Raw genomic sequence first — 21,008 nt, 5'->3', positions numbered from 1 at the left:
CCCTCAGTCATGTCTGTCTTTTGCCACTTATTATTAAATATGGTTTTGAGAAGCAGCACTCAGTACTATGCAAATATGGACACTCATCACACATGCCCGGAAATAAGATGGAGAATAATAACCACCGAAGGAGATCGATTTTCCTAAACATTTCAAGTACAGATGACATTAGATAAAAACAAAATACATTAAGGTTAAAAAAAAGCCAGAAACCGCTTTCTGCAATTTAAAAAATGTTTATTTTTCCTCACAATATTTGGCGTTCAGAGCCTGTGCTTAAAATAGATGGCTCCGCTGACCTTGACCCACAATTTAATTACAGCAAACTTTATTTCCTCTCTGTGCTGTGTATTTTATTTTACATCTAATTTAGCTTAAGTTACATCTATGTTGCTATCAGTTCTTTAATGCTGAGCTTGTACTCAGGTAATTAACTAAATGAAACCCATGATTGTTAATCCACTTGCCTCTGCAGATGGGCATCTCAGCTGTCCACCTGGCCAGAAGAGTCATGCATCTGGCCTTGCTCCAGAAACTCATCTCACAATTTGTAGCACAAGTGTATTGATTTCTGCCTTTGTAGTGTAGCCTAATAAATTAAACCCAGATAGTGAATAAGTCATTAAGCAGTCATGTGCTAGAGCACCCCGAGTAAAACACAACCACACTGCAAAATGTGTCTTGCACTTACAGAAAGAAATGTTATTATAAAAAAGGAGATTAAAATGAACAGACAACAGAACCAGTTCAATAAGCAACAACAGTGACTTATTGTGGGCCAATTTAAAAAAAAAATGGTTCTGTTGTGATGTTGTCCCATAAAAAGAGAAGCTAACTTAATATATTGGGGCAAATTATAGTGGAACTGGGTCCATTTCTGTGGCTCACACTGCAGGTCTCTGCAGTGATTAAACCAATCTATAATCACAGAGGTGCAGGGGTGGCTGAGATCCATCTAGAAATGCTGAAGGCGCTGGACATTGTTGGTATGTTGTAGTTAATGCACCTCTTTCAATGTTGCGTGGAAGGCAGGGACGGTACATCTGAAATGGCAGACTGGGTTGGTTGTCCCAATTATCAAAAAGTGGGAACAGATGGTGTGCTCCAACCACTGAGGAATCACATTCCTCACCCTCCCAGGGAAAGCCTATGCCAGAGCTCTGGAAAGGAGACTCTGCCCCATAGCCAAACCTCGAATACAGGAGGAACAATGCTGACTTCATCCTGGTCATGGAACAGTAGACAAACTCTTTGCTCTTGCTCTTGCGTGAGCGAGTATAGGAGTTTGCCACTCCCGCCTACACTTGTTTTGTGGACTTGAAGAAGGCTTACGACCATGTAATAATAATAATAATAATAATAATTGCTTACACTTATATAGCGCTTTTCTGTACACTCCACTCAAAGCGCTTTACAGGTAATGGGGACTCCCCACCACCACCAATGTGCAGCATCCACCTGGATGATGCGGCGGCAGCCATAGTGCTCCAGAACGCTCACCACACATCAGCTATCAGAGGGGAGGAGAGCAGAGTAATGAATCCAATTCATAGAGGGGGATTATTAGGAGGCCATGATTGGTAAGGGCTAATGGGAAATTTGGCCAGGACACCGGGGTTACACCCCTACTCTTTTCGAGAAACGCCCTGGGATCTTTAATGACCACAGAGAGTCAGGACCTCGGTTTTACGTCTCATCCGAAGGATGGCGCCTGTTTACCATATAGTGTCACCGTCACTATACTTGGGCATTAGGACCCACATGGACCGCAGGGTGAGCGCCCCCTGCTGGCCCCACTAACACCTCTTCCAGCAGCAACCTTAGTTTTTTCCAGGAGGTCTCCCATCCAGGTACTGACCAGGCTCACACCTGCTTAGCTTCAGTGGGTTACCAGTTGTGAGTTGCAGGGTGATATGGCTGCTGGCTGTACCCCCCGAGGTGTCTTGTGATAGGTGCTGCAAGAGTATGGGGTAAGAGTTGTGTACACATTCTCTTAGTTAAGTATGTTAAATTGAGTCTGTTCCAGGTGGACAAGGTTCCCACCAAGGGTGCAGCTTGTTTCCTCTCACAGGATATCAAAGGCATCGTGAGGTCATGATTTTCTCCTGGTAAAGAGTGAAATGTTTTCTCTGGATAATGGGAGAACAGTTTACCCAAGTGGAGGACTTTAAGTAAACTCATAAAGGTATAAGGGAAATGGGAAAAAAAAATTCTATAGCGGAGATTGTGGGAGCAAGAGAAGGGAATGTGGTTTCTCTGTAGGGCTGCTGGGCTGACTCCTCGTAACAGAGGGAGGAGCTTGGCAGCCTGAGCTGACCTCAGAGTAGAGTCACTACTCCGCTTAGTGGTGATTCAGGCATCTGGGAAGGAATTCTCCTGGGTGCCTCCTGTTGGTGGTTTCCTGGGCACAGCCCACTAGGAAGAAACCCCAGGGTATATCTAGGACATGCTGGAGGGACTGTACACTATCTCCCAGGTGGCCGGGGAATCCCCCAGGGGGAGTGGGAGACTGTTGCTGGTTAAAGGGAAGTCTGGTTCGCCCTGCTCAGCCTGTTACCACTGCGAACCTCACCAGCAATAAGTGATAAGTGAAAATGATACATGGATTTGACCATTTATAATTTAAGTATACTGTATATTATATCATTTTAACATACACATATAACATAAATTGCATGTAATAATAAATGTTTATTCTATAATAAGATTGCTTTAATTAATAATATATAGAACAAATACTGCTTTTAAAAATGAAAAATACAACTATGTGAAAAGCCTCTATGTTTTCAAATAAAATAGATGGGAAGAGACAAAACAGGTTTACCACCCAAAAGCTTTTTTTAACGGTGCATTTGTTTCAATAATAACACTAAGATACTAAAAAAATGTTATACAATAAGATAACATTATATACTATCTGCATTATATATAATGCAGTGAGCCACCTCCAGAGCATCAAAACTGAACAGTCAAAGTTATAAGTAAAATGAAAAAAAAATCTATAGCTGATGCACTGACGTATTGTTGAACAGACACAACATACAGTACGTAAAGTATACTGAATAATATTTGCCAGACACAGGGCTTATAAACAGGAAGTCTACTGTGAAAGTCACATGCTAGTAACATACATGGCCACAGCTAAATGTGCTAAAAGATAAACCTGTTGCATGTCTTGCACCTCGTCGCAGATGCTGAAGAATTTGCCATTTCACTGGTCTCTGAGCTCTAGATGCCACATTTCATCCCTGTTCATCCCAGAGATATTGAATGGAGCTCACATGTGGAGAGTACTGCATCCAAGACATGCTGTAACTCTATGTCCTCATTTCCAAAGAAAGCTGTTGTGACACATTGTCTTGCTGCAATTTACTGTCACATAAGAATAAGCAGGCCAAACAGTTAAACATGCCACGTAATGGAATTGAAGCACATGCTCTGCGCAGTCTTCATGAGATTGAGTGTGCCCTACTAAACGTTTGGTTAGTAGAAAATAAAACAACCACGTCTTTTTTCCATCGATAATTCAGAGGCTTTCATTCATTAAGACTTTTCAAAACCTTACAGAGACAGATATTTATTCTGAAAGCATGTAAATGACTATAGTTGCACACAGAGGTCTTTCAAATACTGTAACTGATGTTACAGTATTACAGTTTGTTCATCAACAAAACATGCAAAATCAGTATGTGAATATTATCATTATCTACACTTTTTAACAGGAGTACTTTTTCACCCACTTTTTCACTAGCAGCACAAGTAAAGGTAATTTATTTTACTGTGTTGTGTAGGCCTAAGTTCTGAAAAGGAGCACTTTGACAGTAAGAAGCCAATATTACAATTTGGTAAGTAGAGACCAACAAAAATTGGATTTCATTTCTACTAAAACACATTTTAATTAGGTTAATTTTAAAATCTATGATGGTACTGTATGTGAAATTTAGAAAGATACATTTTAAATGCCTATAATGAAATTGAAATTAATGACATTTCTCAAAACCCTTTCCTCCTGATGAACAATTGCTAAAGATTTGGATAGAATATTTTTAATCAGAAGTTAATATACAGTATAACATACTTTGATCCTTAAAATCCATATTCAAACTCTAATATTAAAAGACTAAATTCTGAACCCATTTAAATGGTGCTCTAGAAAAAATAAACGTTTTTAAAATTTAATTCTAAAGCTTCCAATACTTAAAAGACAGCATGGGCTAATATGGTAATTGGTAGAACGAAAATACTGACGTGTTTAATTATATTTCCCTGGAAAGGCTAAAAAGACTAAACAGCCTCATGCATTTACAAGACAGATTGCACCATAAATTTTGACACACCTTTCATTACATGCTTTCATTTGATATTCTTGAAGGAGCTAGGATTTTGCAAAGGTTTATAAAAGAATGTAAAACCTATACTAAAGAGATTAAAATAGCCAGTATTTTCAGAAGCTGTCATTTTTTTTTCTCTGGTGTGGGCCACATTGGAGTTAAAGTACTGTACATGTCATTTGCATTCACCTTCAATTCTCTTAATTATATACATTAAAAATAAGAATGCAATGAATGAGCAGTTCTGACTCAATTACATGTACCATTTTTGTAAATATGTGCACTGTTTTTTAAAGTATATGAGTTTCAGCACATACAGTAAGGTGTCCATGTATTGTTTCAGGATGTCTTCAGGACACTTTCTACCTTATTGCTAGTCAGCTTCTGTGTGGAGTACAGTAACCTCAGTGAGCTGTTATAGGTAAGTCTAGTCCTGTGCACATCTCCAGGCTCACTTTAGGAGACAATTAATCATCCTCAATGGCTTGATGCCAGATAGTTCTTGGCCAGCCTCTTGGGTGTCTGTAGACCCCTGCCAAATCATATACCCCTTTGGTCCTTTGCTGTATCTGATCTGATACCATGACCTGATCAACAAAATCACTTGTTCTGATTCTCACACTGGAGCGCTGCCAGGGAGTGACTTATTTCCTGAGTACAAGTACAGAATGTGTCTCAGAAAACACTGATCAAAAACATAAAGCCTGTCATTCAGTGCCTTGTCATTGTCCATGTCTACAACACATACAGCAAGCCTGGTAAACCTGGTAACTCTGGTAGATAGACCCTTATACAGGTTTGTCTTAATTGCAGTAGTGCTGTCAGAATACTGTCATTTGTTTGTAAGCAATGGGAATTTCTCACTGTTTACTGACTATTTCATAGATAGACAAAACTAGACAAATAATTCTACAACTCCAACATCATTAAATAGGACATAGGTCAAGGGAGTTACTTGTTCAGATGAGAACTGGATTTTGGCTTTCAGTTGATAACCAGATCAAATGGAGTATCTCACCTAATCTTACCTCCATCATACAGTATACAGTAGTGCATGCAAGTATTCAGACCCCTACTATGGTGTTTTGTGATGCATACACATTCAAACTGATGCATACACATTAAAAAATCAATTTATTCAAAACATGAATGCGTAAACTGAAGACTTCTGAGAGTAAGATAAAAAAATTGAAATACAATGACTTCATGTGATTTCAACTTGTGAACTCGGTATTTGGTGGAAACACCTTGACAACTTCAACAGCAAGTCTTTTTGGGTAAGTCTATGCCAGCTTTGTACACTGGCTTGGTGCAATTTGGTGCAAAACCTCTCTCAAGTTGCTTGGGGAACACTTAAGGGGTAGGGTTAGTTTTAGGATTAGGAGTTTTCAATTTTTTCACAGATTTTATATAGGATTCAGGTCAGGGCTGAACCACTCAAGTACTTTCACTTTCTAATTTTTAAGCCATTCCAGGCTCTGGTGTTGTGCTTTGGCTGAATGATAAATCTTTGTCCCAGATTTGGATTGAGGAAGAATTTTAGCATTTACCTTTTAAGTGTACAAGAGAGTAACTATTTGTTCTTGATAATATGTTTTTTTCTGCCTAGTGATAGTAATACAGAATAAATTGTAGGCATATCATTTGATCTTTTTGATACTAATGGTACTGTATAACCACAGAATGTTTAAACTTCACACATTGTATTTGTATTCTTCCTTTATAAAGCTAATAAAAGAATAAAAGGAGAATTTTCATTTCTTAACAATGTGGTCAGATACAAAGAAGTATCTGTATGAGAAACACACTATGTTACCATGAGCTTGCTGTATAAAATCCATTTCCTTTGACATAATCATTCAGAGACTGCTCTCATATTTGTATGATTGTATGCTCTCCATGCGCATGAATGAAGGACTCTGCCGAACCACACCTAACCTGAGTGAAGAATTTTCTTCGAAAGGATATTAAGAGGGTTTTACACAAGGATTTACTGTACATGTGCTTTGCTCTATTATCCTGTACATGTATGTCTTGACAAGCTTCCCAATCGCTGAGCAAAAGAACTACAACATAATGCTGCCTCCAACCTGCTCAGTAGTACTTAAGTTGTTGAATGAGTGATGCTCCATGTTGGGTTTGTGTCAGATGTACAGTAATGCTTTCGATATAGACCAGAGAGTTTCATTTTCTGTCCACAAAAACCACATATTTTGCCACATATTTGCAGGATCATTTAGATCATCATGGAATGATCTCTTTTTAGTTCCGAACCAGCTTCGCTTATGGACTGACAAGGATATTTTTGACCAATTGACATTTTCTTCCATTTCAGCCATTGAACTCTGCAACTCTTTCAAAGTCACTGTTGGCCTCACAGTAGTACCCATAACCAGATTTGTCTATGACTGGTTTCTCAGTTTGGAGGGCGATCCTAACCTAGGCTGCGTTTTCATGCCTTGCACTATTTGATCTATTAGCAGTAAGGACCTATTTCACCATTCTCCTATTTGCACTAATGATATACTTCACAATGCTCAAAGAGATATTTAAGGTCATTTATTCACTTTGCCTTTATATAGCTTTATCCTGGATCTGCGTTATGAGGTGCTTGGTCTCCATAGTTACATTTTGTGCTTGAAATTCACTACCTGACTGAGAAGCCATATAGAGGGAGGTGTATTTAATTCTGAAATCATAACCTGTGCAATCATGACTGTTCCATTTTTCTTTCAGAGTAATTATCAATTTCTTTCTTTTTTTTTACTTTGAATGTGTGGAGTAGGTTGTGTAATCAACATTAGCTGCTGTGTCATGACTGAAGACTTTAAAAAAACAAAATGTGAAAACCGTGCAATACTTTTCATGGTATGGCGTTGTAATTCTTAACATGTGATGTAATTCTACATATAGTACATCTAAGCAGCAAGGCCTCATCATCCACACAGTCAAGATTTATGACTTTCTCAAGGCTGCACTGAGAAAAACGTGATGGACAGTAAATTGAAATTGCAAATTCATAGGAAACAATATGAATTTACACCAGTGTTACAGAGTCTGATAACAGTATTTATGTCCACCACTTTAATGAGGTTCATACTCTTCTGTGTTATATTCAAGCTCGGTTGCAGTTGATATACTGTAAATACATTTAGAATAATTTATTTGTTCTACAACAAAAAAGAATAATGAGGCAAAAAGCTACAGTACAAATAAATATTTTATGCAGGATTACCTCTTTTTAATGATTCTCATCTATTCCACAGTACATCGTTTTCCCATGCTTGACAACATGCTATAGGAAAAAAAATAAACCTTTAATTACAAATACTTAAACTCTGTGTGTTTTCAAAGTGTGGCATTTCAAAGCCAGTTTACTGTACTTTATCCAGCCTGTGTGGCAGCAGCTATCAGAAGCTGAATTTAATCCAGGATTCAATTCATACCTTGTCTGTGCCTGCATAGCACACACATGAACCCTAACCCTTGCTACTGTATCTGCTACTCACGTTCGCAGAGCAACAATATTTATGTATCCGTTATTTTAATCCGTTATTTTTCATTGATAATAGCCCATACACCATGCAACCTACCTACTGTTTTAGAAGGGTGAAATTACTATTTGCCTCAGTCTTCCCCGTTTGTTCATGTACTGAACATTTCTTTGTCGTTTAATAACAGGTATAATATTAATTTATTTAGCAGGCTGTTTATAATAACAGGTTTATTGTATTATGCCACATTCCAGCCTGTGTACTCCATAGGGCATTTACACATGGGCATTTCTTCTCTCGACTACTGGATCACAGCCTATGGACTCCAGCAGAATGTAAATAATTAGCCTTCATATTGTTCTTGACAGAACCAGGTCATTCATAACATTAGGCTTTTATGAAATTTCTGAACTAGCTATGTACTGCTAAAAATATTGTAAAATTATTTTCAGGAAAATATTATCAACTATCTGTTCTCATTTCTTACTCTGCTGTACTGACAATTCAGTAATCATTTAGCTTCAGAGAAAATGGCACAAGTAACCAAATTTATAACTGACTCCTCAAAATTTGCACAGCAGCTGCTGTATGCTTATAAACACATTAATGTACAAGTACAGACTACCAGTACACATAAGATATACAGTATAGTACTGTATATTGTAGGTACCATTACTTTGTCAGGGAAGAACATTTTAGATCTCCCTTTCGTCACAACACACCCTGTTTTCAAAAAGGCCAAAGAAAAATGTACTATAAAATTGCAGTGCATGTAAATGATGAAATAAGAAGGAAGCAGGCTCTTCTTTCACAATGAAGGCCAAGGAGCTGATCTAAAAGCAAAGAGAATCTTCAAGAATAATGTTCTTGCTAGCAATCTGTACTCACAATCTAGATTAGCCCCATATTGATTTACATTTTTGCATGTCCTGACATGCATTTTGAACTAACAGGAAAAAAACTGACTAAGGCAATGAGTCAAAACTTCAAGCACTAGAGCAAAAAGAGCATGCAGACAGCTAGTCAACACGATGCAGTCTATGGAGACATGTTCTGTTCTTTTCTGAGGTACCATGGCAGCAACTGCTGACAGCACTTATTTATTCACAGTTCCTTGTCTGAAAAACAGGTCCAATCTATTTGGTTAGTAACTTCATAATGCACACATTTTCAGAATCCACTTCTTTGTGTATTGCTTTGATCATTTATTGTTGGAGGAGCAAATACAAGACAAGCAGTAAGAAACTGGTATTTGTTTTGTTTCGTATAGCACCAATACTGTACATTGCTGAAGATAATTTTTTTGTTTGTTTTTTTCAACATATCTGCAAAACCATGCATTTAATAATAACATGTACTGGCATGTACTGCACGGTCAACCGTTTCTGAGACATTTAAATTATATTTAGGCAGCAACACATAAAGCTATTGATGGCACTTTACAAGAGGAAAACAACATTTGTGTATTTTTCCCTTTATATGTTACATGTAAACTATATTAAATAATTAGATTGCATTTTGGAATTGTTCTGTTCTATATAATACTGCATATGTGATGTATTTAGCTATGACAGATAGAACTAACATGCACTTTTCCAGTGATGACGAATTCTAAAATATCACTTTTTGTAAATCACATGAAATCATTAATGGCAGCTGTGAAGTAAATACAATCTTGGTCAACATTTTTGAAGGAGAAAAAAACAATGCTGTTTTCCTATAGAAGTGCAAGAGTTTACACTGTATATACAGTACGTACAAATCATAAACATTTTCCCTTAACATGAAAACTGTCATCTCTTAAATTATAATCTAATTCAGAAAGTGCACTGCCTTTTTAATCAAATGCAAATGAAGGGTGACTCATAATATTAGTCAATATAATCATCTTTCACTTCAAGACTGATTTGTCAATAGTTTTAAAACAGTAATACGGTCTGTGGATTGAAAGTACACTGCAGTTCTATTAATCTATTCTTAAATTCTACTTCACAGAAGACGTGCAAGTTTATATTAAATAATTACAGGTGTTTGGAATAATACTTTTCATGAATTATTAATGAAAGTTATATTTTAGGTATTATTTACGTACTGAAATATTTAGAAATGCAGCATTTTCTTTGCCTCTTTTTCTGCTTTCTACTTTGCATTTCAACACATCATGCACTTCAGTTTCATGATAACATGTAATTACAAAATAACTTTAAAAATGCGTCTTAAATAAAGTACGGGTCTCTTGCAGGGTCATGTTTCAAAATCATTAAAGCTAGATTTTCCTCACTTGGTTGGTATTGAAATTACATCTTTTGTCACCTCATTTTTTATTTTGTATATGTGACGGAAAATAATAGCTTAAACTTCTATTCATTACTGAAGCAAAATCTATAATTTCAATAGCTTTGAAACTGCAGGAATAGACAGAAGCTATTAACATTTAATGAATAAGCTTGAGCTCTCAGGTCCTTAACATATTTTCCAAAGCATTGCAACAATATCTATGTCATCTATGGACCAAACAGATATCCTATCATTGGTCTACCTAACAGATAAATCTTGAGGTCTTATGCATTAAGGACTAAATAATGGAATAGATTGTTACTTATGTCATTTAATTAGCTTTACATTTGCCTTTTTTACTGCTTCCACACATTGTCTAGAAGATATAAATGATGTGTCAACATAAATGCCAACTAAGTATTTCTCATAAGAATTCCATTCACCTCAGCATTTACGCAATGTTAATTGGATAGTTTAACACTATACTTGCCAATATTGCTACATATGTTGTCTGCATGTTGGCTGACCAGTTTTAAATTATACCTGGATTTTTAAAATTTTTTCTTTGGAGCTTCAGTCTCACATTCATTCTGTTTTGGTATCATCTGTAAACTTCACAAGTTTACTGTGTCAGAAGAAGTCATTAATATAAATTAGGAAAAGCAGAAGTCTTAATACAAATCCCTGTGATACCCATTGCTAATTACACCACCTCAATTTTCTATTTTCTATTTTCAGTTTTCTAAGCACCTCCTTGAATGCCTACAAGAGAACCTTGAGAAACTTTCTTTTAAATTTTATACATCAAAATATACCAAACTATATCTTCAGTAACACAATTAGCACAAATGCATTTTCAAAGACCTCTTAATTAAGCATGACTTATCTGTTGTACTGTAAATCCAGGCTATCCCTGGAGTTCTATTTCGATATAATTTATGATTTTGTCACCATTTTGTTTTAAATGTTTTTAAATAAAATGCCTGCATTAAAAGAATCAAAGAATCCTGAAGAATCAATACAAAAATTGATCCCAAATTTCTGGCATATCAATATACAATGTGCTAATTATAAGAATGACAGATAATTTCTGCTAGTATGTACTGTATACCTTGCATGTTTGTGAATGCTTTTGACATTAATTATTACACAAAATATTGAAATAATGAAATACGGCCTAATTGAATTACCTCAACCCCCAAAAATCTCTTCATTAAACAAACCAAAAGTCAATGACATTGCATTTTATATATGCAGTTCATTATGCTACCCATTCAGGAGCATATGGCATTTCAGCTTTTATCTGCAAGTGATTAATTGTTCTTTGTGGAAATGCTGAGTCCAGTTTATCTAAATTACATTAAAACCCTTTAAAGATGCAACTTCAAAATGTTTAAAATGCTTTATTGGGGCTTTTATTCAAAATAGCAGTAATTTATCAGAAACTCATGAGGACTTTAATTATCCTACAAATCATATCTGAATGTTTCCAACGCCGTATACAGAACATAAAGGTTAATTATATGATTTAAATAGTAAATGCTGTATTAATATTTCCTCACATATTTCGGCAGGGAGAAATATATAATTTAAACAATTCTTACATTAGTGAACTAAACATTGCTGTAAGACTTAAATAATAATTCACTTTATGGCATCACTTTGTAGGGTACTTGCAACTCTGTCATGACTGTACAGGACAGACGGTTTTATAATTTTTTTTAGAGTCTCATAGAAAGAGTACAATGAGTCAGTAAAAATTAGCATCCACTGACAAGTTACTCAGAAATGGAAGATCTTAGCTAATGTTCAGGAGGGATGATGACAACCAAGTGTTTTCCCCTAGATGTTGAAAATCATATTCATTCCCGGTTTCATTTCTCAAACAACAGTATATTTATTACACAAACTCTCTCTTTTCATATTTCACCTCACACATCGCAGCTCATCCACCTTTGTATAGGTAGCTTCCCCTTGGTTAAACCCTCACTCTGATTGGGGGTCTGAGACTCCTTGTCCTACTTCCAGGGGCTGGTCTTCAGACAGGCGTATTAAACCAAATTTCACTACACCTAAATACTGAATAGATCTCCTCAAACACCTATAATTATCGGATGCCATCTTTTCATCTGAGTTGTGTTTTGGTGATGCCCAAGGTCATCTGAAACATCATTAACTTTGAAGATACAATTTTCAATTCAATAACGCTTTGTAAGACATAAAAATATATGAATATACAACACAATCTTATATTCTCTTTTTAATTGTTTTCCTTTAGATAGTCATTAAAGCATAGTACACACTACACCACAAAGAGAAGGTATACAAAAAATAAAATTCTATAAATAATGCTAATTTATTTCCTTTTCTTCTTTTTCCATGTGTGTGTATTGGGGGAGGGGTTCACTCACTTGTGAAATCATAGGCTGATGCAACTCAGTGTGAGCGTTGCTTGTTAATGCCTGGTGCAATATCAGCCACAGTAAGTCTCCTGCAGTCATTGAGAAATAATGTTACTGTATCTAATAATAATAATGTTATCATTCAATTTTAAGGTTATCTGGGATAATCTTAAAATTTAATAAAAAGCCAGCCAATGGGAATTATATATTCGGTATAAAGCATATGATGAAGAAAAGGGTTAATTTTATGGTGACAATCTTACATATTGTACATAAAAGATCAAGTACTTTAATGAAAGTTTAACAAGGATTTCCCTGGACTGCAGTGAAAACAATGCTTCAAAAATTTTGCAGCACACATCTCTTTTCACTGAAGTAAAATGTTTCTAACGTTTAGACCAGTTTATTAATTTTGTATCTCTGGACATAAAATATTGTGCACAAATGTGCCTGAAAACATAACACACCACAGAATAAAATATAAACGTGTTGTGCCTGTGTACACATTTAGTATTTTGTAAGTTCTTAAATTATTCTTTATATTCCTAATTAACTACAGTACCACTGAAAGGAACAAGAATTACTCTAGTAAAGGTAGGCCTACAATTAAACGCATTTATTTCTTTTTATGCCATTTTCGTTAAATTGCTTTACTAACACATCTCTGTTAATTGGTTTGGTTTATAAGTTTAGAAACAGTCAACAGAAAAGGTCTCAGCATAATCAATGACCAGCTGTTCAATTGCTTCAAGTTCCATGTCTGAGTAGTAAGGATCAGATTGCTTTCCAAGGCAATAATGTTGATCATGATCACGCTGGGTGCTCTGTTTGCCCTTTCACCAAGATTCAAAGACACCTGCACAGAATACGGTCAAGAGCTTGTAAAATGAAATAAATATAATTAGAAACATTTTAATGGAAAGCATAAAACCTCCCTTACTTTTTCACAGCTCCTCCAGGGTTCAGCATTTCTGCAGCATTGAGTCTGACATTCTACACAAAGCCCTAAATATGTTGAGTTTACATTGGCAGGGGATATCCCTCGCACACCACTGAGAAAAAAAAAAACTTCACTATAGAAGCCACAGGAAGAATGTCCACACGCACAACCACATCCCACCAGTGTTCTTCTTTGGTTCACAGAATGTCACTTCAGTGGAAACCATTTTCTGCCAGAACTCTTTTCCTTTTCTAAACTGTCCACAACTATCAACCAGACCAGGCACTTTATGTTGTTAGAGAAACTGCACATACTTCCAACAGCACACACACTCTTGGTCCATCTGGCCACTTCAGGATCACCTAGAGGGCATCACGCTTGGCCAGTCACTCATTACGTTTAGTGTAGTGCTTCACCATTTCCATCAGGGAAACGACTCTCCAATTACTGTATTTCGAGTTTCATCTCTGAGTAGCCAGGATCATGACCGCACTGACTGCTCTGTTTGTCCTCAGTATCATCATCTGCATCTGAGCTCTTTACTTCAATTAATCCTTCATGAAACCAATAAATTACTTAACTATAACCCTTGCAGTTTTTTTGTTTACTCAAAAGGTTACAGATTTTTAAGTTACTTAAGAAATGCAATAGGCAATAGGTAATCTCCTTTTTTACTGAAAATTAAAGAGTTGGAATTAAGCCTGTTTGGGGGTTTTATTATTATATTTATTGCTCAGGTGGAACAAAAACCAACAGTGTTCTGGTCCCCAGAATCAGGATTGGGGAACCCCCAAATTTTGACTTGCTGCCTTTCACACCTCAATCTATAATCAGTTCCTCACACTGCCATCTAATCATCCTCCATTTAACCACCTGATCCCCACTTTCCCTTCTTTTATCTTTTGTTTGCTCCACCCCCATCTATCTTTCTCTTTCACACTTTCACACATTGTACTCTTTTTTTTTCTATTTATAACATGACAACCAACTTGTACTTCTTCCTTAACGTCTTCCTTAACATTAATAATAGATGGGAGTTTCATTAAAAATTGATTGATTTATTGATTTTTGAGTTTCATGATAAACTGTTCCCTGGTTGCATCACCCCTCACTCCACACTGCAAATGAAAAGGAACTCTCTCTGTCTCTAGAGACACCCATTCAGAGCTCTTGGACATAGCTGGCCTTCCATTAAATTTCAGTATTTTAAAAGGTTCATGAAAAAAAACACTTCAACTGGCCTCTTATCTCTGTGACATTCCTTTAAATGAATGACTTCATAAAAATTGGCAGCATTTGTATCGTTATTGAGAACTTTTTCTGAGCTTCAGTCAGCTATTGATTCAAGGGATTCTTGCTTTGGGAAAGAGGGCTGAGTATGAGATTCACTCATACTGTAAAAATCACTCTCTCAAACAAGACCTCAATAAAGTTCAAGAGAAAAAACTGATTGAGTAATTTATAATATGTTTAGTATAAATTATAGTATATTCTTATACTTGATTTTATAGTATACTGTATATTATACTGTAATTATACATGTATTTCTGAAATCCAAGACTGCCCATCTCTAATTGGCTTCAATTCTCAGACAAAATCTAATAGCATAAAATACCGACTAGATGTGTTCCTCTACAGATTCTAGATATTTCATTCACTTTTCTGATTGAATACAGTTATCCTAAAATTTTACTTTCCAATTAATAACTAACATTCTTTTTATTCTGTATTTCACTTTTTAAAAGGATCATACTTTGTATTTACTATAAAAGTCAACTTTCTCCATTTAGACTTACATTATAATATATTCAGTATACTCTTCAAACCATTAGCATTTGATTCAGATTTTATTCATAAATGATATATATATATATTAAATGGAAATAAAAGCATGTAAGTACAGTACACATGCCTTCAGTTACCAATTCCTCAAAAGCCTTACAGAATACAAAATCTCATTTGCCTCTGTTTTTTGGAAGAACCAAACTGAAATGAAGGGCACATTTGAGATTAAATTCATTTTCCAATCTTAATAACTTTCAATAGATCACTGCTGATTCATTGTTTAATATAGAGTGTGCCATTTTGTCTGTGCACCATATAAAGCTTTCATATTTAATAAGACCATCAACATGAGTATATTTGCTCCAGCATCTTCACATACCCTTCATTTCACTAATATTGAATATTGAAATGTTAATGAGGATCTGAGAGACCTCTCTACCTCTGCACCTTTCGATAAGTAGGCTGATCTTGAATATAGTCCAGTTTGTTAACTTACCCAGATTTGCAGTTTAATCCTTTTGTCATTCTTATAGACAGTTTTCACTTTGAAATCAATACCCACAGTGCTGACAAAGGCAGAGGTGAAAGAGTCATCAGCGTAGCGGAAAAGAAAAGAGGTTTTTCCCACACTGCTATTGCCAATGATAAGCAGTTTAAACATGTAATCAAAGTTCTGGTCAGATGTCTCCTTCTGGCCAAATTTAGCATCTTGGGCAGCAGCCATCTGTAAAATGAAAAGAAAACACATGAATAAATGTCTGCTGTCCAAAAATCACACACATCCCTTACATAGTAGTTTTCTGAGCATACTCCATTATGCCAGTGCAAATTTAGGAAATGCTTATTGTTAGCATAAAAGTATGTAAAGTTATACTTAAATATCTTTCCTGTGTTTAACTTTATTTTCAGAATGACATTTTCCATTTTCTGTCCTTCTTTCACTGTGTCAAACCTTATTTTATTCAAAATGTAAATTTCATAGCTTCAGAAAAACAATTCTGATGCTAGACCACAGTAATCAAATTCTAGAGTGCCTGTTTTATTAAATAAAACATCTGTATATTCAGAATGGGAAACATTACATCAGCCATGCCAGTGTTTTACATTGAGATATAAACATGCATTTAGAAAGACCTTCACTGGCTACACCATAAATTACAAGGTAGATAACATATTTATAGAGTTGAAAAAGCAAGTTGCAAATGTTTGAGAGTATATACAAAATCCAATTAGTTTTACCAAACAGCATTCAAAGACACAATCCTAAAATACTGGATATGTGCTGTAGTTAATCATAAATCACATACTTAAGCTGCAGCTTGATTTTCAATATTGCTGAAATCTGTATGCTGTAATTAAATGTGCCCAAGACACGTTTTACCAAAGCAATGCTAAAGACTAGACAATATTTCTAATTACAATTATAGTTCTACCTTTTGCATGTGTAATGGCTCAGAATTTAATACTGGTCACTAAATTTTCCATTCTAATTTCTGGTTCAGATTATTTGGAATTTATCCATTCATTATCAAAAAAAAAGTAATTCACTAAGGTAAGGGCACATGTGTCAAATAAAATGGTTGCTAATGAAAAAAAACCCTTTGGACTGGATCATTAAATTATGCATGCTCCAATACAGACAAACATGGCTGCAAATAAAATTTGTCCATTTCTAAATAATGTATCATGTCAGAGAATCCAACATAAGGTGAACCTGCAAATTTTAAAATCAAAATGCAGGTCTGATAAGAGTGTTCATGTAGCTCAGTTGACAACTTTCTGGACAATGGAGTGTAGAGTCCACAAAAAAACATGTATTTATATATATTCCCAAATCAGAAGACATGACTGTCATCATTTAATTGAACTGCATTTTATCAACAAAACTAAGAATGTGAACAGATCCTTGCTTCCTTACTGGGGAGGGCTAACCTCTCAATTTCTTTTAGTTCTAAAGAGCTAACAGGTCAGGTGGCCTGTAAACATACAGTATCTCCACAAATGTTAGTCAATAGTTTACACATACTGAATGAAGACCAGGACAAATGGCTGACCAGATGTCAGAAATGTTGACCTAGAAGTGTCATCCAATGACAATCTAATGACATTTCCCTGTGTTAATACTGTGTAATAAATTGAAACCAGGTGTGCACACTGAGGATAAAAACTCCAGTCATCACAGGCCTCAGGGTGTTCTGTTTTTGTTTTTTTTTATGCCACCTGGACTCTCGATTATCTACAGTAAACAGCTTAATTATTTGCTGAACTGAGCCAATGTAACAATTTTTCTGCCACATCTTTAGAAACAGAACGTACAAAATTTCAGTTGGAATTTTTTTTCATCTCTGATGTTAGAGTCTGATCTTGTCAATAAAATAGCAGTGCTGGATCAGAGAGCCATAGAGATACGGATATACACGTTCATAACTTCCTGGATGGATTACTGCAACTCTTCATTTGCTGGTCTACCCTTTACTAAATTTGTTCAGAATTTGTTCAAAAAGCAGCTGTGAGAGGTGTTTTTTAAAAAAAACTAGACACAATCAGAAATTGGACCAGTTTTCATATATTAAATATAGTTGTAATATTTACACTGGTTACCCATATATTCACATTTTAAAAAATGCAGTAGTTAAAACTCTTAATGCTTGAGAACACACATTTTAGGAGCTACTTGTTTCATATATTCCTGTATGTTCTCTGAGGTCTGCAAACGCTGACTTTCCTGTTGTTACAGAATCCCCACCTGAAATCAGGTGGAGCTACAATTGTTTACTGAAATGCTTCCCATCAATAGAATTCTATTGCACTTGATATTAGTCAGGCAGGAAGCATGAAATATTTTAAAAAAAGGTGAAAACATTTTTATTTGAACATGGTTTTATTCAATTTCATTATTTTTTTTGCAGTTGCTGTTTTTCAGCTTTATCTCTATGCGGCATTTTGGGATGCTTTGATATGAAGAGTGCTGTATAAAAATAAACGACTCCTGTAATATTTGCTCTGCTGGATTGTAGTCATCTTCTGTATATTTGATTTTATATGTATTTTTTTGTGTTTTAAACATTGTTGTAAGACCACATTAATGCAGGTAAAATATTTTACAATTTACTCAGATTGACAGTATGCAAAGCCCTGGCACATTTTGTTATATGTGATTAGTCAAATTGCTTACAGAAGACAATGAGCTATGATAAAGTTATTCAAGTGATATGCAAATATTCTGCTTTAAATACTGAATCCACTCATATGACTGTAAGCTACCCAGATTCCAAAAATTGGATGCACCCCAGCAGAAGTAGCTCTCAATGTTATCACCAACGAGCCTGACAATATCACAATCACAATCTGTAAACAGATAGCTGGATCAACAGACAAATCTGATGGTTTAAGAAGTACCAGTTTTAAGTCAAAATGCATTGTCATTCAGTGAAAAGTAGAGTAGTCTACAAAAGAAACCAGTACTTCACCTTTCATAACAATTTTGTTAAGTAGCTACTAAGTGTAGCATTTAATATCCCACATTAAGGTGACATCTGGACATCACTCAGAGACTTGATTCAGGATCTGTCTATAATTTTTAAGTTTCAGTATCGAAATTGAGCATCCCCCAATCTATCATTCAAATGTTACTCCTAAAATATTCAATAAACATACTGTATAACCCAGTGTATTTGAATTGTTATAGATTTTGTAATACAATATAGAAAACGCGACATACAAACTATGAGATTTGTAACGTGAAACATTCATTTTAAAAGGCTTGGAAGTATTTGCAATATTAATTAAATTGTACTTTCAATTTCAGAAAAGAATAAAACTAATGAAATAACTGATCGTATTTCACACAGAAATCTTTCAATGTTTTACGACCATCAATTGAATAAGAATTGAAGGTTGGAATTGTACCATAAATATTCTTACAGAATATATGAAGTCTTCGTGTAAATGTCAACATCCGATTTAATTGCTCTACATGCGGTTCCCCATTTTTGCGGGTCGTTTCTGCTTATATAAAATAGGCAAATCATATCATCTCACCCCCACCCCATCCAAATAAATACAGAAAAATACATGCATCATTTAAAATCGTGTTGTTTATATATCATTTGGTTTAGTTTACAACGATTTCAATAATTATCGTCATTACATTCATTAAACGTTATTCCGGCATAAAACGACGTTGAAATGGCATTACAACAGGAGCTATGGACTTGCACGTCGTAAGAATATGCCTTTCGTTGGCTTGTTTATACTTTCTATTACTTACCACCCCCTACACATATAAAGGGTAATAAATTAGTGGTAATTAATTTTGGATTTTTGTGTGCTACGGATTCTACCCATTACAAATAAGAAAAACAAACAAAACCTTTAAAAAAACTTACATAGTCGTTAATATGTTTTTAAACATACATGCGAAATGTACAGACCTGCATAGGTGCTTCGTGTCTCATGTTGCCAATGACTTTAGTGATCTCTGGATTCTGTAATAATGCTATTATTAACACTCCAAGGATGCTCTCCCAATACCTCCCTAACCTCTGCAAATCAGCACTGGAACTGTCCTCTCCTCACAATCCCAACGGGCACGCGCTTAGTCGCGTGCGCACGCACCAGGAACATTTCATTAACAGATGTTCTATGGGGTTTGTAGTCTTTTAGCTCAAATGACAAGCAACGCTCTGCACAATTACTAGTTTGGGTAAAACTACATTATTCGGCATGCAATGCATTGATAATTGCCAGGTAGATTTGGAGCCATGGAAGAGCTTTATCTTAATGAACGGAGCCATATTTCTAATAAATCGTATTTGTATCTGGCGGACTAATTTAATAAAAAAATATTCTTATTTTTTCCTAAACCTGTACATCAAAAAGGCGTAAACCAATTACATTTGTTGAAGCATTCTAATGTAAAGACATACCCTTATTTTAACAGCATGACTTTTCTACAGAAGTGGTGACAGATTTTTTTTCTTCGTACAAAAAAAACGAATGAACTTTTACTTATGCATGCAGTTTATAGTTAGTTTTCCATATGCAGATTATGCCTTACCTTTCCGTATAGTTCCATGTGTGGTTATAAGTGAAGATGAGCGGTGCTGTATTTATTGGCAGCGTTCTGTAGACCACTTTCACGATTGTATATGTCCTTTCTACAATTAAACATAAGGATTTTGGTGATACTTAGTGAAAACGTACAAATGCTTTAATAGTCTACATGCACTCTGCAGTAGACTCTTGTGAGCAAATCAATCGCCGGCAACAGCACGAGTAAAGAAGAGGGCGCGTGACAGACATTCTGTGCAAACACGGAGAGAGGAGACGGCTGGAGCGGAGGTGCTTAAATGTTTGGAATTAATTAAATGTGGGGAATAAAAACAGCTTTATAAAGATTTTTAAAAATGTACTGTTTTCTTCCTAAATAAATAGTACGCGTGACTGAGTCACACAGTGACAATCACTGAAGTATGCTAATCAATTACAAAACTTTATAAACAATACAGTATAGGACGTAATATTAAATAGGCAATTACTGTAATTTAACGGTAGTACAATGCGGTGTAGCTCTCTTTTATTATTGAAAAGGTCTATTGTGTATAATATTTATATTCCGTATTGGAATGTACATAAACATGTGGTCTACACCAAACCTAGCTATCGGTTTATTTGATAATTTAAGGTGGCGAGGTGATTAGCACTGCTTCTTATAACGTCAATGACTGGAGTCGATTCCAGCTTTCAGTTCCTGTGTTGCGCCTGTGTGTCCTACCTG

General features: G+C 35.4%; 1 protein-coding gene across 2 annotated transcripts in view; it reads right to left on the bottom strand.

The window, feature by feature from the left end:
- The window catches only part of rab3c (RAB3C, member RAS oncogene family), a 55,628-nt gene extending 35,092 nt beyond the window's left edge, over positions 1-20,536 (bottom strand). The window contains exons 1-2 of one of the 2 annotated variants that reach the window (XM_088629733.1): positions 20,289-20,536; positions 15,726-15,953 (exon numbers count right to left, since the gene is read on the bottom strand). In XM_088629733.1, coding sequence (XP_088485859.1) covers positions 15,726-15,953; positions 20,289-20,306 — 246 coding nt within the window. In that variant the 5' untranslated portion in view covers positions 20,307-20,536. Of the gene's footprint in view, positions 1-15,725; positions 15,954-19,662; positions 19,820-20,288 lie in introns of those variants that run through there. The other variant, XM_088629732.1, reaches the window with a different exon arrangement.
- Between the last annotated feature and the right edge of the window lie 472 nt (positions 20,537-21,008).

Source organism: Lepisosteus platostomus, chromosome 4 (assembly GCF_059453375.1).
Source record: "Lepisosteus platostomus isolate fLepPlt1 chromosome 4, fLepPlt1.hap1, whole genome shotgun sequence".
Lineage (NCBI taxonomy): Eukaryota > Metazoa > Chordata > Actinopteri > Semionotiformes > Lepisosteidae > Lepisosteus > Lepisosteus platostomus.
This window is presented reverse-complemented; position numbering and strand designations above follow the sequence as displayed.